At 42.2% G+C, this 16,463-nt stretch overlaps 1 protein-coding gene across 2 annotated transcripts in view; it reads left to right on the forward strand.

Annotated features, from left to right (window-relative positions):
- The window catches only part of LOC140387945 (reelin-like), a 520,778-nt gene that overhangs the window by 250,975 nt on the left and 253,340 nt on the right, over positions 1 to 16,463 (forward strand). For both annotated transcript variants that reach the window (XM_072471313.1, XM_072471312.1), the window contains exons 12-14: positions 4,563 to 4,708; positions 11,911 to 12,062; positions 14,522 to 14,634. In XM_072471313.1, the coding sequence (XP_072327414.1) occupies positions 4,563 to 4,708; positions 11,911 to 12,062; positions 14,522 to 14,634 (411 nt within the window). The remainder of the gene's footprint in view (positions 1 to 4,562; positions 4,709 to 11,910; positions 12,063 to 14,521; positions 14,635 to 16,463) is intronic.

Here is a 16,463-nt window from a genome sequence, read left to right on the forward strand (position 1 = left end):
GCTGTGAAGCAACAATGCTAACCACTGATATAGTGTAGCCCATCACTGTGGGAAGTATGGTTGCCTGGCCCAGTTAAGCATAGCAGAGGCCCCACACCAATCTCCCGAAGGTCGCAAAACCTCTCCCAAATAAATGGAAGTGCAGGAGGAACTGATATGTGTTTCCATGCCGCCAATGGAAGAATGTCAATTAGGTTCATTAATGAGCCAATTGACATTCATTAGCCCTGAGCCCGCCGCAATGTAGTGGTGGTTCAGGGACTGAATAGAAGCTCCACGGCTTTTCTTGTCAGGTTTACCAGCAGCCTGCTGTGGGGGGCATGTAGGGGTTCTTCATTGTCAGGGACCCGGCATTGGGAAGGGGTAAGGCAGAAAGGCATACCCTGCCCTTGCCTCTGACCTTCCCATCACCACTCCCACCCACAAGCCCTATCCCACCCTCGCTCACCTTTGATCTGGAGACCTATGATGATCTTGGGCCTCTGGCGGCTGCAGAGCCGCCGGTTGACATCAGTCCTGCTCCCGCTCCCATTGACGTTTGTGGCAATGAATAGCTGCTGGTCCCAACTTGCCCAGCAGCTTTCAGCAGGCGAGACTTCCACAGCCTGGGACCTGAATTGTAGGCCACTAAAGCGCCTGAAGAGCACTTCATTCCATTGGCCCTCCCTCGTGGAACTGACACCGTTCTCCAGCTGGCAAGCAAGACCTCCGTCGGCCTAACAAAACCTGCCCATTGTCTCTAACCCATTCACCCAGCAGAAATGTAAATAAAAATCAGAAAGAATATTCGATCATTTGTATTTACATATTTATTTATTATCCAACATTGATTTCTTTCAAATTTTGTTTAGTTCAATTTTGTCATCTCCATTTTCTCACTCATTTTCATCTCATATTTCTTTCTTTATCAGAAAGAATTCTTGCTTTGCTCTGTCTCTGTTTCTTTTGTATTTTCCTATCTAATATTGCTCCATCCTTTATGATTTTGTCAAGTCTATAAATTTTCTGTTGTTATTTGCATTGTCTTAGGGTTATATCTTTAGCATTTTTTAAAAATCCTTCATTCTTTTCTTTGGTTTGATTCTCGCTGTGACACTTATCGTTCTCCACCCCTCTTGTCTGTGAGCATTGACATTCATCATTTATTCTGTCCTCAGAATTTCCCAGCACTGCTTTTCCCTGTCTCCAAATATTTAACTTCCGCTAGTTGTGTACAGAATAAATAGGTTAACTCAATGTGACTAATATTTTAATGTTATTTTCTTAATTTTTAAAATCATTTTGCAATGGTATTTTTCTACCGTGTACGCTCTCTGATCTTCCAGTTTTCTCTATTTCTAGTGCCTATTTTCTCCCTGTGACCTTAGTTCTACCGTTTCTGTCTCCATGATCACAAGATGGGTATGGATGAGGATGCTTATTAAGCTCACCCTGGCTCATCCATCCAGAAATAACCTAGGGCCCCAGTGCAACATCCAGTTCTCTTTTTAAATGATTTGAAGGTTTTGCCTCCAGTATCATACCTGGGCGTCCATCCTGTGTGTTAATTTCTTATGTATGAAGTCCTAAATTTCATTACTTTATTCTGTGTTGTCTCCTCCTAAAGCTTGTTTTGTAGAAATATATTAATACATCTCCTCTATATCACCAATATCTCAAATCCACCTATGAGGACCCCACTCAATCATTCAATTTTGATGCTTAAAAAAGCCTTTTTCTCAACCAATTCTTCAAATTATAGCCACAGAGATCAGAATCATGGCTATTCTGTGCAACACCTTGAAGATGTGAATATTCCTTGGGTGCAATATTTTGAAAAGAAACCTAAAGATTTTCTTCATATCACTAACTATGGATCTGCCACGTCTGACCCCCATCTGCTGCCATTTACCTGCAACCTTTCAGATATGTTTATTCCATCCCGGCTTCTCTTCCTGTGTGAACAGCCCCTGTAACTTTGGGGTCATGCGTCAGTTCATCAAACAAACATTTTCTTATCTCTGTCAGTATTGTTGAATTTCAACATCACCCTCTGAGGCTCCTGCTATGGTTCCAGCACTGACGCACCTATCAACCTTTGATTTAAACTTGAATTATGTTGGAAATATTAATTTCGCAACCACAAAACAGCCATGCTATTTCAATTCAAAATGCAAGTTAGTTTAAATTGTTACAAACTGACACATGGGCAGATGGGTAGGTGTGGGGTACTTTCGAACCATTTCTGGTCTGCCAAAACCTAAGCCCATATATTTTATTGGCATTTTAAATATTATCTCATTCGTCATTGAATTCAGTCTGCTGGAACTCATTTCACCCCTGACATGTTCTTAAAAGTCAGCAGACGGAAGTGATCTATTATTCATACATCTCTGGTGGAGACTGAAGGGAGATACTCCAGAGGTGAAAGCAACGTCTGACACAACTGCATCTGCTATTCCGCAAAAAATCATGTGCGTGCTGTGGAATCTTTAGTTTGCTGCAAGCGGTACCCGTTCTATTGATACAGTTTCAGATGCAAGACTTAGAGGAACAATCCAGATTTACCTTCATGCGTCGGTCAAAGCAAATTAACCAGTTATTTTATGGTTGGAAGTATCAATTTATGAATGCATGAAATGAACAGCGAAGAACTGACTGAACCTACATATAAAAAAAGCATTACCTTAACAGTTACAGTAAAATGGTTCACTGACTTCCATTGTTGTGCGATCAAGTTATTAATAACACGAGACAACGTGCCAAATAATCTTACTGCTAGCTCAAAATGTTAGTTCAAGTGAAGTGCACACATTTTAAAAGCAAACTTTCGAAAATTAAAGTTTACTTTAATTATTTTTTTGTCAGCTCAGCTTCTAAGGCAGTTTACTGATCTACGGTGTGGCTATTAGAGTTAGAAGAGGGATATACGATTCTTGGGTGGAAAAGAATGTGCTAAGTTAATTTAATACAAAGGTTGCATAGATGCAGCATATCACCTGACTTGTATTTGTATGACCCGCAGAGTATTTCTAGACTTTTCTGTTTTAGTTTTGATTTTCTGCCGAGTTTATAGCCTCATGCCAGTGATCAGCGTGAAAAGATGTTGGATTATCTCAAAACCTTTCCAGATGAACAATGTAGAATACAGTGCTTATTGGATCTCTCATTGTAAACATGTCAGGATGTATTTTCTTCTGGTCACGAATATGAGCCCAGGAAGATAGTATTAAAATCAAACAAAGAATCAATTTTATACACACGCTTCTCATTCACGTTAGACCTGTAAGAACAAATATTAAGTGGTGATACTGACCCCAATCCACACAAGAATATTTTCTGTTTCTGCATGTTAATTTTGTTCTTCCATTCCTATGATTGAGATACAGCTTGTTTTATAAAACATCCAGCCAACTTAGCTTCTGGGGTTGGGTGGTGGTGGGGGGTGCGGGGCTAGCTGTCTGACAATTCTCCCCTCTCCCTCCATATTATAATTGGGCTGCATATATGCAGTTGTTTGAGGTACTGGAAGATTAACCAGATAATTATAAATGTTGTGTTTTCAAAGAATTGCTCATCTTTGAAAACACATTTATAATTGCCAGTTCCATCATCCAGTGCCTCAAATACACTTTGCCTTAGTTAAATTCCCCCCTTCTTCCCTTAAGGGTCATTAGCTTTGCTTATATATTCCTAAAGCAGGATATATTTTCAGAGTCTTTCTGGTATTTTTTTTGCTTCTTCGCACATCCGTGAATCACGTGCAAATACCCTATTCTGAGACCCAGATGTTTAGTTATAGTTAAGGGCTTCTATATTCATGTTGACGTTTATTTAAAAATCATTAACGTGAGTTTAGAGAAGCAGGGGAAATCTAGTTGAGGGACATGTTTGGCAGTAATATTAAATATGTTGCTTTGTTATAAACGATGCTGGAATCTAAGTGTGCAGAGGAGGATATGGAATTATCACACTGGATTACATAGGATGGACGGCATTGAAACAGACCATTCGGCCCGACGTGTCTACGCCAGTGTTTATGCCCCATTCAAGCCTCCTTCCTCTATTATTAGAAGTAACGACAGAAAAATTAATTGGTTTATTGTGGAGAATTACGTGATCAGGTATTTTGGATAGAAAACCAAGTGTACATTCAATGAAAAGATACTGAAGGGTGTGGATGAACAGAGACGTCTTTGAATGTGGAAAGCAGCTGGATAAAGCCATAACAAAAACCACTGGACTTTTGATTATATAAATAGAGATTTTAAAATTCAAGATCAAATATGCAACAGTAACTTTATTTAGGCTTCAGTTCGACTACTGTATGCAATTTTATGGATAGAGCACAATATTAAAAAACCATTAAAGTCTAAATAAATATTCTATTCATCACGATGATACTTAGACTGAGGGACTGAGCTGCTGTGTTGTTTAACTATAATTTTACTTCATGCTTAAGGCAATAATGAATGAATAATTGAACATTTCTCTTCAAAATTCTCTTTGTTGAAGCCAGATTTTGTTGTGGTTACAAACGAGTATCCTGAGCCCCCTGTATTGTACTCTCTCTCTCTCCACAGCATAGCTGTCAATCTGACGGTAACGCCATGTATTTCCATGGGACTGAGGGCACTGATTTTAACTTTGTAACAACCAGGGATGTTGATCTTTGGACCGAAGGCATTGTAACACAGTGGGTGGAGGAGTTTGAAAGTCAGCCTGCAGGGTAAGTGCTTGTTATCTCTAGTACTCTGAATATGTGTACAGCTATCTAGGGGATAAGTGAGATTCAAAGAAGGGTTGCATTAGCCCCACACATACATATTTAAAGTACAGCTGGATGTCAAAGAAATTTGCTGAGAAAAGGAATTAAATACTTGTAGTGGGATGTAAAGGACGCACAGGGAAAAAAAATTAACTCTTTATTACCATTATAAGTTCAAAGAGAAACAATCATAGCTATTTGCTTCAGAGCAGGAGAAAAATAATCTTCACTCAATTCACTGCTACAGGAGTGTCTCCAAAAGGTTTTCTGTACACTTGTTTTTGTAGAAAAAGCACTTGACAGCACAGGGAATTTAATTCCCTGAACCTATCCTCAGTGCGTACCCTCATTCAATTGACTACACAAGGAAAAGTATGCAACACCCTCCTAGGAGAGTTTCATTTTCAGTTAACCCAGCGAGAGTCCAGAATATTTGAGATATCAGCAATTTTAACCTAAGTGACTGTGAAATGTCTTTGTGTAACATAGGGGAAAATGTTCACATTTCCAACATCTGCAGTGTTTTGTGAATGGAAAAAAGGGTTCTCTTTTCTAATAGTAGCAAAATTGTAACTGCATGAATAAAGTATGGATTTCTGATTTGACTACAAATAGTATTTTAGGGAGATCAGTCCGTTAATGTTACCGACTGTTTTCTTCCAGTACAATATGTACAAATGTCCCACACTCTGAGGTCTGTGATGTATGTTACCTACCTGTGTAGTCAATTGGACATGCCAAGCCTTGATTTTCTGATATTTCATCCGTATTATCATTCATTCATTTGGGGGAGGTGGTGGCGTAGTGGTAATATTATTGAACTAGTGATCCAGAGAGGCATAAATATCCTGGCCGCGAGGTTTGCTAGTGTCACACGGGAGGGTTTAAACTAGTATGGCAGGGGGGTGGGCACGGGAGCAATAGGTCAGAAGGTGAGAGCATTGAGGGAGAACTAGGGAATAGGGACAGTGTGGCTCTGAGGCAGAGCAGACGGGGAGAAGTTGCTGAACACAGCGGGTCTGGTGGCCTCAAGTGCATATGTTTTAATGCAAGGAGCATTACGGGTAAGGCAGATGAACTTAGAGCTTGGATTAGTACTTGGAACGATGATGTTGTTGCCATTACAGAGACCTGGTTGAGGGAAGGGCAGGATTGGCAGCTAAACGTTCCAGGATTTAGATGTTTCAGGCGGGATAGAGGGGGATGTAAAAGGGGAGGTGGAGTTGCGCTACTTGTTCGGGAGAATATCACTGCTGTACTGCGAGAGGACACCTCAGAGGGCAGTGAGGCTATATGGGTAGAGATCAGGAATAAGAAGTGTGCAGTCACAATGTTGGGGGTATACTACAGGCCTCCCAACAGCCAGCGGGAGATAGAGGAGCAGATAGGTAGACAGATTTTGGAAAAGAGTAAAAACAACAGGGTTGTGGTGATGGGAGACTTCAACTTCCCCAATATTGACTGGGACTCACTTAGTGCCAGGGGCTTAGACGGGGCGGAGTTTGTAAGGAGCATCCAGGAGGGCTTCTTAAAACAATTTGTAGACAGTCCAACTAGGGAAGGGGCGGTACTGGACCTGGTATTGGGGAATGAGCCTGGCCAGGTGGTAGATGTTTCAGTAGGGGAGCATTTCGGTAACAGTGACCACAATTCAGTAAGCTTTAAAGTACTGGTGGACAAGGATAAGAGTGGTCCAAGGATGAATGTGCTAAATTGGGGGAAGGCTAATTATAACAATATTAGGCGGGAACTGAAGAACATAGATTGGGGGCAGATGTTTGAGGGCAAATCAACATCTGACATGTGGGAGGCTTTCAAGTGGCAGTTGAAAGGAATACAGGACCGGCATGTTCCTGTGAGGAAGAAAGATAAATACGGCAATTTTCGGGAACCTTGGATGACGAGTGATATTGTAGGCCTCGTCAAAAAGAAAAAGGAGGCATTTGTCAGGGCTAAAAGGCTGGGAACAGACGAAGCCTGCGTGGAATATAAGGAAAGTAGGAAGGAACTTAAGCAAGGAGTCAGGAGGGCTAGAAGGGGTCACGAAAAGTCATTGGCAAATAGGGTTAAGGAAAATCCCAAGGCTTTTTACACGTACATAAAAAGCAAGAGGGTAGCCAGGGAAAGGGTTGGTTCACTGAAGGATAGGCAAGGGAATCTATGTGTGGAGCCAGAGGAAATGGGTGAGGTACTAAATGAATACTTTGCATCAGTATTCACCAAAGAGAAGGAATTGGTAGATGTTGAGTCTGGAGAAGGGGGTGTAGATAGCCTGGGTCACATTGTGATCCAAAAAGACGAGGTGTTGGGTGTCTTAAAAAATATTACGGTAGATAAGTCCCCAGGGCCTGATGGGATCTACCCCAGAATACTGAAGGAGGCTGGAGAGGAAATTGCTGAGGCCTTGACAGAAATCTTTGGATCCTCGCTGTCTTCAGGGGATGTCCCGGAGGACTGGAGAATAGCCAATGTTGTTCCTCTGTTTAAGAAGGGTAGCAAGGATAATCCCGGGAACTACAGGCCGGTGAGCCTTACTTCAGTGGTAGGGAAATTACTGGAGAGAATTCTTCGAGACAGGATCTACTCCCATTTGGAAGCAAATGGACGTATTAGTGAGAGGCAGCACGGTTTTGTGAAGGGGAGGTCGTGTCTCACTAACTTGATAGAGTTTTTCGAGGAGGTCACAAAGATGATTGATGCAGGTAGGGCAGTAGATGTTGTCTATATGGACTTCAGTAAGGCCTTTGACAAGGTCCCTCATGGTAGACTAGTACAAAAGGTGAAGTCACACGGGATCAGGGGTGAGCTGGCAAGGTGGATACAGAACTGGCTAGGCCATAGAAGGCAGAGAGTAGCAATGGAGGGATGCTTTTCTAATTGGAGGGCTGTGACCAGTGGTGTTCCACAGGGATCAGTGCTGGGACCTTTGCTCTTTGTAGTATATATAAATGATTTGGAGGAAAATGTAACTGGTCTGATTAGTAAGTTTGCAGACGACACAAAGGTTGGTGGAATTGCGGATAGCGATGAGGACTGTCGGAGGATACAGCAGGATTTAGATTGTCTGGAGACTTGGGCGGAGAGATGGCAGATGGAGTTTAATCTGGACAAATGTGAGGTAATGCATTTTGGAAGGTCTAATGCAGGTAGGGAATATACAGTGAATGGTAGGACCCTCAAGAGTATTGAAAGTCAAAGAGATCTAGGAGTACAGGTCCACAGGTCATTGAAAGGGGCAACACAGGTGGAGAAGGTAGTCAAGAAGGCATACGGCATGCTTACCTTCATTGGCCGGGGCATTGAGTATAAGAATTGGCAAGTCATGTTGCAGCTGTATAGAACCTTAGTTAGGCCACACTTGGAGTATTGTGTTCAATTCTGGTCGCCACACTACCAGAAGGATGTGGAGGCTTTAGAGAGGGTGCAGAAGAGATTTACCAGAATGTTGCCTGGTATGGAGGGCATTAGCTATGAGGAGCGATTGAATAAACTCGGTTTGTTCTCACTGGAACGAAGGAGGTTGAGGGGAGACCTGATAGAGGTATACAAAATTATGAGGGGCATAGACTGAGTGGATAGTCAGAGGCTTTTCCCCAGGGTAGAGGGGTCAATTCCTGGGGGGCATAGGTTTAAGGTGAGAGGGGCAAGGTTTAGAGTAGATGTACGAGGCAAGTTTTTTACGCAGAGGGTAGTGGGTGCCTGGAACTCGCTACCGGAGGAGGTGGTGGAAGCAGGGACGATAGGGACATTTAAGGGGCATCTTGACAAATATATGAATAGGATGGGAATAGAAGGATACGGACCCAGGAAGTGTAGAAGATTGTAGTTTAGTCGGGCAGCATGGACGGCACGGGCTTGGAGGGCCTGTTCCTGTGCTGTACATTTCTTTGTTCTTTGTTCTTTGTTCAGAGGCCCAGCCTAATGCTCTAGCGACATGGGTTCAAATCTCACCATGGCAGCTGGTGGAATTTAAAATTCAATGAATCCATAAATCGGGAGCATAATGTAGTATATAAACTATCATTGATTGTTGTAAAATCCCATCTAGTTCGTTAATGTCCTTTAGGAAAATAAATCACCACCCTTACCTGGTCTGCCCTACATGTGGTTCCAGACCCACAGCAATGTGGTTGACCCTTAACTGCCCTCTGAGATGGCCTAACAAGCCACACAGTTCAAAGGCAATTAGGGATAGGCAACAAATGTTGGCCTTGCCAATGATACCATGGAGGTTAAAAGAAAAAATATTCTTATTTCCAACTTATGAACATATGTACTTGGGGAACAGGAGTAGGCCACGCGACCCCTCAAATCTGCTTTGAGATTCAATGAGATTGTGGCTGATCTGATTGTAACCTCGACAACACATGCCCGGGTACCCCCGATAAACTGTCATCCTTTTGCTTATCAAGAATCCATCTACCTCTGCCTTCACCCTGCTTCCACTGTCCTTTGAGGAAGAGCCTTCCAAAGACTCACCACTCTCTGAGAGAAAAACCTCTCCTCATCTCTGTCTTAAATTGGCCAACCCCATATTTTTAAATCCTGACCCACTAGTTCTAGGATCTCCCACAAGGGGAAATATCCTTTCCACATCCACCCTGTCAAGACCCCTCAAGATCTTAGATGTTTTAATCAAGTCGCATCTTACTCCAGCGGATGCAAGTCTAGCTTGTCCAACCTTTCTTCATTAGACATCCCTCCCATTCAAGGTATTATAATAAGCAAAATACTGCAGATGCTGGAATCTGAAACAAGAATAGAGAATGCTGGAAAAATGCAGCAGGTCTGGCAGCATCTGTAGGGAGTGTTATGGGCCAGGGTTTAGAGATCCCCAAAGTGTATCATGGAGTTCACCTGACCCACAACTCTTAATAGTTTGTGGTATGGGGAGCACACGGCCCACTCTACAGGTGTGGTACAGCAGAAATGGAAAAGTATTTTTTAAAGCAAAACAATGTTTATTCTATGAACTCAAATTAACCTTTTTAAAACATACAGTGAACATCTTAGCAACCATCAATTCAAATACAACCCCCAAAGAATACAACACTAAGTAATCCTTAATAACTTCCCAAACAACATCCAGAAGGCAAAAGAAACACCTTTTAACAGAAGCACATTAGGTTTACATTCACTACTGAGAACATTTATAATTCTGAATTCACCAAATGATCAAGAGATAGTCTTTTCATGGCAGAGAGATCAACAGTACACCTGCTCTATCTGGCTTCAGCTCCAACACTGAAAACGAAACTAAAACACACCCTGCAGCAAACAGCCTAAAATGAAAGTAAAAAGCTGACAGACAGCCCAATTCCACCCACACTCTGACATCACTGATAAACACCCATTTCTTAAAGGTACATTTCTTAAACACCCATTTCTTAAAGGTACTCTCACATGACAGGAGAGAAAACTGAAGTTAATGTTTCAAATTTGACTTTTCATCAGAACTAAAGAGAGGGAAAAGGTGTTGGATGTTATACTGTAGCTAGAGAGGCTGTACCCAGGTCTCAGCCCTGTTGCAACCTGGCCCGCATGGCAACTGGAAAATGCCATTCAGCTTCTGCGGAGTGGAGGAGTGGACTTAATAGACCCTTTAATAGACCTGTGGATAGGTATCTGTCATCGCCCCCCCCCAACCACACCCCAACCCAATCCCCCAACCCATCAATCCTCCTGGAATGAATATTGACCTGCAGGTGGGGCAGGTGGGGCCATAGTGAAAGGCTAGCAGCCCAACCAGTGGGAAATTGCAGTCTGCTGGGTCTTTAGTCATTGAAAATTCATCCCCCAATGTTAGCATTTAAGAGTAGGTTGGATCGATGGTTGAAGCAGAGTTGAATAAAAGGATATGGAAATAGCGAGAGTACATGGGAGTGCTAGCTGTGTACAGCCTGTTTCTATATTGCAATATCTTTGTAATTCTCCTATCGCTGCTTATTAACCTGCTTCTCCTCTTCCTTTCTTTCTGCTCTGTGCAGTGTCTCAGGATATTTACTGCATTAGAGATGTTATGTTAGAATAAATTATTATTGAAGATATGAAGAGAGAGATTAGGATTATTGCCCCCAACAAAGAGTTGGTGAGCATTCCAGTTGTAGATTTTCTTTGCAATTCCCTGTATTTACCTTCACTGAATACAGTCTAGTTGAGTACTGTCTAATTCCTGTAGCATCTCCTTAAACTGAGTGGATTCTTGTCGATTTTCAAACAAAACTCCACAATATTGACAAATAGGTAACGGATTTAGAATTTTAAAAATTGGGCCTGAATAAGTCTGTTCAATCAGAATTAACATTATTTTTTATTCAACGGTGCGAACGATGCTATATAAATGCTGATTCTTCGTTGCTTTATATCTGTTTAATGGCACCATCCAAAACATGAATATGCTTTTTTCTTTCAGACACTAACTAACTTACACTGCATTTCTAGTATTTTCTGGTTTTGGTTCGGGTGTTTGGCATTTGAGATTGTTATATTTTGCTCTGTCGTCCCCTGCCTTGTTCTTTACAAATGCCAAAAGCTGATATCAGTGTTCAGTCTGGCATTGGTATACAAGCCATGAATCCGAGACTCAACTGAGATCAGGGTTTTAAATAGGTCTGTGAGAAAAATAACCTTGCAGCTTAAACGAGTGACCTGTGGTAATCTGCGGAGCTAGACATGTTTTTAGTTGGGACTGACCAGATCTCCAATTAGTGCTTTGTTTCACAGTGAGAATCATCAACTCAATCCCTTTCTACCTTGGTATATCATTTAACATTGCTTGCTAATTCAGGTATTTATTCCTGAAAATCATCAATGTCTCTTTGTAATAAACATTTTCTGCAGGAAAATCTCCTTTGTTCGCTCGAGTGACTGTTAGCAAAGTCACATTCCACAAGTTGTATCCTTTAAACCCCAGATTAACGTTTCATATCTTGCCCTGGGGTTAAGAAAAGTGTGTTTACATGAACATTCCTAATAATTATTTTTATCAAGCCTGACAGCCAACTTTATTCAAAGTTGAACTTACGCACTTTTTAGCTTTTAAAGCAGTAAGTGTGTTTGCTCCTGATGTTTAAAAAGTAAAGTGGGATTTAAGTGTTATCGCCATTGTAATTAAAGCAGAAACAGGCTGGGCTGGCTGTTTATCGCAATCTTTCTCTCAACAGCTGGGAAATATCAGGAGCTGTCATTGGCTCCAAGTGTGGCGTGGTCGAGTCAGGCTCATCTCTTGCGTTCTTCAAAGAGGGAGACCGAAGTATTTGCACACCATTTTTGGACACGACTAACGATGGAAATCTCAGATTTTACTTTAGCATGGGTGAGTGAATGGAAAAGACAGGATGCATGGTGGTCAGTGATTACATTTGTTTCCTTTGTATGTCCACTTTCTCTGAAATATAATGTTTAACTCTTCACCAAAACGGGTTTTTTGTGATCACCTTCAGGAAGATTGAAGAAGTCCGCGTGCCAAAGGTCATGAATATCTAGTTCAGATCAGATGTGAATGAAATAATGTAAATCTATGTGAACCCTCACCGATCCCGCGGCTTGTGAGGGGCTAGCAGCCGTGCCCAGTGAAACTCCTGGCTCCCACGGAAAAACGGCTGGAGAATGGCCGGGTCCATGGTCGCGCATGCACACGCCGATGATCTGCAGCGGTCACGCCGTAGAACATGGCACCGGTCATGCGTGGACCCGACCTGTCAAATACTGTCCCCCTGGCCACCCCCCACCCAGTCTTCCCAGCCCTCGCGGAAGCCCCACCCGGTCAGCAGCACAGCTCCAGGCCGACTGTGGCAGCACTGGACACGTCCGCAGACACCACGCCGGATTCCCGTCCGACCACAAGTGAACCGCACCGTCAGGAACTCAGTCCATCGGCGGCGGTGAATCACGGAGGCCCCGGAGAATAGGGTGTCAGGCCCGCTAATGATATGCCAATGGTGCTTAAACGGCACGTGATGAATGACGCATTTATGCCATTTTTGGTGTACCAGAGGATTCTGATTTGTTGTCAACACGGCACCTACTGCGATTTTGGCATCGGAGACTATTCGCCGCCCAATTGCGGTTGGCGATTTCAGGCGTCGGCCAACGTTGAGTCCCGCCCAAAGTATACATGAAGAAGCTTCAAATCCCCGACAGCCTTTGAAATGCAAAACTCCCATTCAATTGCACGTGCTTGAATGTATCTCCAGTACCCTACTTTGTTGCCAACCACAATGTTTATAAACACCCTTGCTATGATTGACAGCTTCTCACCACATCAAAAGCAGCTAAATGGTTTCACTTCCTTGACCGCAGTAGAAAGCACTTAGCTCCTTTTGATATGGCGAGGAGCTGTCAATCATAGTAAAAGTGTTTATAAACATTGCGGTTAGCATCAAAGCAGGGTAATGGAGATGTATTCAAATATGAAGGGAAAGATAGATAAACAATCCACCAAGCACCTTTCTTTGGACCAATAAAACTGTCAATCACTGGCTAGTGAAATGTATTGTTGTGTGAAATTGAATGGAATATTTGCATTTCAAAGGCTGTCAGAGGATTTGAAGCCCTTTCATTTGTATTAACACTTATGACAGCTGCTGCTTTGAACACGTTTGTCTGAGGCAGCAGATGCTAGGGAAGGGTAAGTGAAAATGTAGTGATCCTTCACCGTACTGCTTAGACTGTTCCAACTTTCAGGCAGGGGTGACTGCCGGGTCACCCTCATGTGTGAGTGCTTTGGGGGGGTGATCCATTATTCTCATGGTGGGGGGGGGGAATACCCCTACTTGTCAGTGGGATAGGGGCAGGATTTGCGTTGTAGGGGGAGAGGGGCCTTCCGATGGACTTTAGGCAGCACCACATTATGCACTGAACCCTTGACCCACCTTGGGGTCCACCGCGTCAGAGCCATGCTTGGGTAAACCTGCACCAAAGCCTGCCCGGTGGATTCCCCGCTGTAGGGGGCAGTGCATAACGGGGGGAGGGGGCGGTGAAGCGGGCTTTAAGCCCGTGAATTATATTGAGATGGATGCAAATCGGTGATTTGTATCATCCCGCTGGCACGGGTGGAAAATGTGCTGAGGCCGCCGGTGGGGGTTCAGAGCATTGCAATGGGACGCTAAATCCGCTTTTATGGAGACGCTTCATTCTCCGCCCGATCGGGAATGCTAATCACGGCATCAGACCACAGAGAATTCACCCCACTGCTACACCCCTGGATTATACTGCTATGTAATTGAATATTGGGCTGTACATCCATATCCTTAAACATAAGATGATTAGACCACTTTTGGGAACGAATAGCAATGCTTTGACGGAGAGAATATTTAAGGCAGGATCCTAAGCTTCACCTATAAAAGCCGCAAAATAATGATCAGTCTTTTGCTTAATCCTCCTCTTTTTCTGAACATTTCTCCTTCTCTGTTAGGAACACATAGGAATGACTGTGGAGTTTTGAGGCCAACTCCCTATCAATCCTTTTTAGAATTGCATCTGTGCAGCAAGATTTTCCTTTGATTTGTCTGTAGTTCCAATGTATTCAGTGTAGAGACAGACATCCAGTAGCCTTGCAATCAGACTTTAATTGTTTTTGTAACTATATATTTATAAGGCCAAACTGATGGAGCAGTGTGATTTTAATTGTATCTATGACCCAGACCAAATAAAAAATGTAACTAAATACTGGGTAGTTTATATTACATTTTGTATTCCCAGATGTTGTGTGATCGGATAGTTTGCCGGTGGCCATGTTTACATGGAAAATAATATTCTATCTCTTTCTATCAGGGAGTGGTTCATGTAATCCCGGGGATTCACATGAAAATGATGTCACGCTCTATGCCATGGTTGAGGGTAGAAAAGAGCATGTTTTGGATGTGTTGCCTTTTTCGTCCTTTAGGGTAGGTAGAATTGCTGCATCTAATTAAAATGGCTAATATTAACTATCCAATGTTTGAAAATTGTTATTCGGGATAACAATGTACAATGTATATTTGAGTATGCATGGGTAGATGGGGTACAGGTTCAACCTCCAGCTTCTGCTCTGCTACATTTCCAATTACCGCCACATCGACACTGTCATGCGGCAGTTAGAGGGCAGCCAGCTTCTCCAGGAAGATGGAAAAGTGAAGAGAGAGTTGTCTGCTGTCCCTATCTCCTGTCAACCATGAAAGAAAGGCATTAGGAGGAGTCTGCCTGTCAGTGACAAATTGGTGGGAGGTTCAAGGAGGTCAGAAAGGGATACATGCTCTTAAAATCTTAGATTTAAACATTGATAATGTATTAACGAATAAGAATACTTGTTGAAAATCTTCATTACTTTGTGGTAATATTCATCTGTGTATATATTTTATTATAATATGACAGTCTTTAAATAGTTGAATGGGACGAGTGAAGGAATTAACACTCTCTATGTAGTTTCCTCGGTGTCTGAGGGTTGCTGATGATATCACTGAGGCAAGATGAGGAGGTAGGCCCCAAGATCTACCTTAGCTGGTACAGGGATCAAACCTGCGCTATTGCCCTTATTCTGCACCACACTTTAGCTATCTAGTCAACTGAGCTAACCAACTCTGAGTGAAGGGACTAAACCACAAGAATGTAGTCATTGTTAGTTTAACTGCAGCCCATAATTATGATTTCTGTAAATCAGTCAAGAGTCAACTGCTGAATTAACCAGTTGGAGAGTTGAGGTAATGATATAATGTAGGGTTTTCAGATAGCCAAGCTTTTGGTCATCTGACGTAATATTATCTTATATGGCATAATGTCATATTTTGATTCAAAGTGCTCATGGAAGCATTTTGGGATGTTTTATTCCATTTAAAGGCACTTTACAGTTATAAATTGTTATTGTTGTTACTCCCCCTCAACTATGACTTGGAGGCAGGAGCACTATATTCCATTTATATCAAGTCAAGTATTGAAACTTTGGGAGTCCTCTTTAGCTACTTAGTGTAAATTAAACAATTTACGGTCACCTTGCCTACAGCCACATTGTAGAATTACTCAGCCAGGGAGTACAATTTATTACTTATAATTCCCCATTTTGTCCCATGTTTATTTGTTTCCAAGAGTCTCTTTGAGCTCAAGAGGGGTGTGAGATGTGAAAGTTTCTTTGTTTCAGTAGCAATGGACCAAGATCCTCAATAGTCATCAATATTTTTAATACTATCTCATAGCTGAACAATTGATGCATGACAATTCTTGGTTAATTTTAGTGTATTTAGATACATGACAATGTTCACTGGGCTTTGTTATGTGTCAGGATTTTAAAACTCTAACACGTATTATGAAGTTCACCTGACCTAAAACTTTTTGTTGACTTTGGCTAGGATGAACATAAGAGCCTACCCTTCAGGTGTGATTCAACAGTCTTCCCGGGCACATTAATCAAAATAAGCTTTATTCCAAGGATTCAGTTAACATTTATATGAACAGACAACAATAATTTTTATCAATTACAAACATAAAGACACCCCCAGCTACAGCAATCTATGTATAACACTTGATGAATGTCCCTTAACTGTTCCAATTCAAAAACAAAATCCCATGAACCAAAAATCCCTTTCAAGGGTGTGGCCCAGCACTCTGCATTCTCCCTTGACTAAGATTGGCTTTTCCTGAGATTCCGACTCCATCTTACCAGCAGATTTAAATCCTTACGGAAAGTTTTTAAGTTACCAAAATAGCAGGTAGCTATAATCAATGTTTTTTTTAACTGGAACAG

Source organism: Scyliorhinus torazame, chromosome 13 (genome assembly GCF_047496885.1).
Source record: "Scyliorhinus torazame isolate Kashiwa2021f chromosome 13, sScyTor2.1, whole genome shotgun sequence".
Taxonomy (NCBI): domain Eukaryota; kingdom Metazoa; phylum Chordata; class Chondrichthyes; order Carcharhiniformes; family Scyliorhinidae; genus Scyliorhinus; species Scyliorhinus torazame.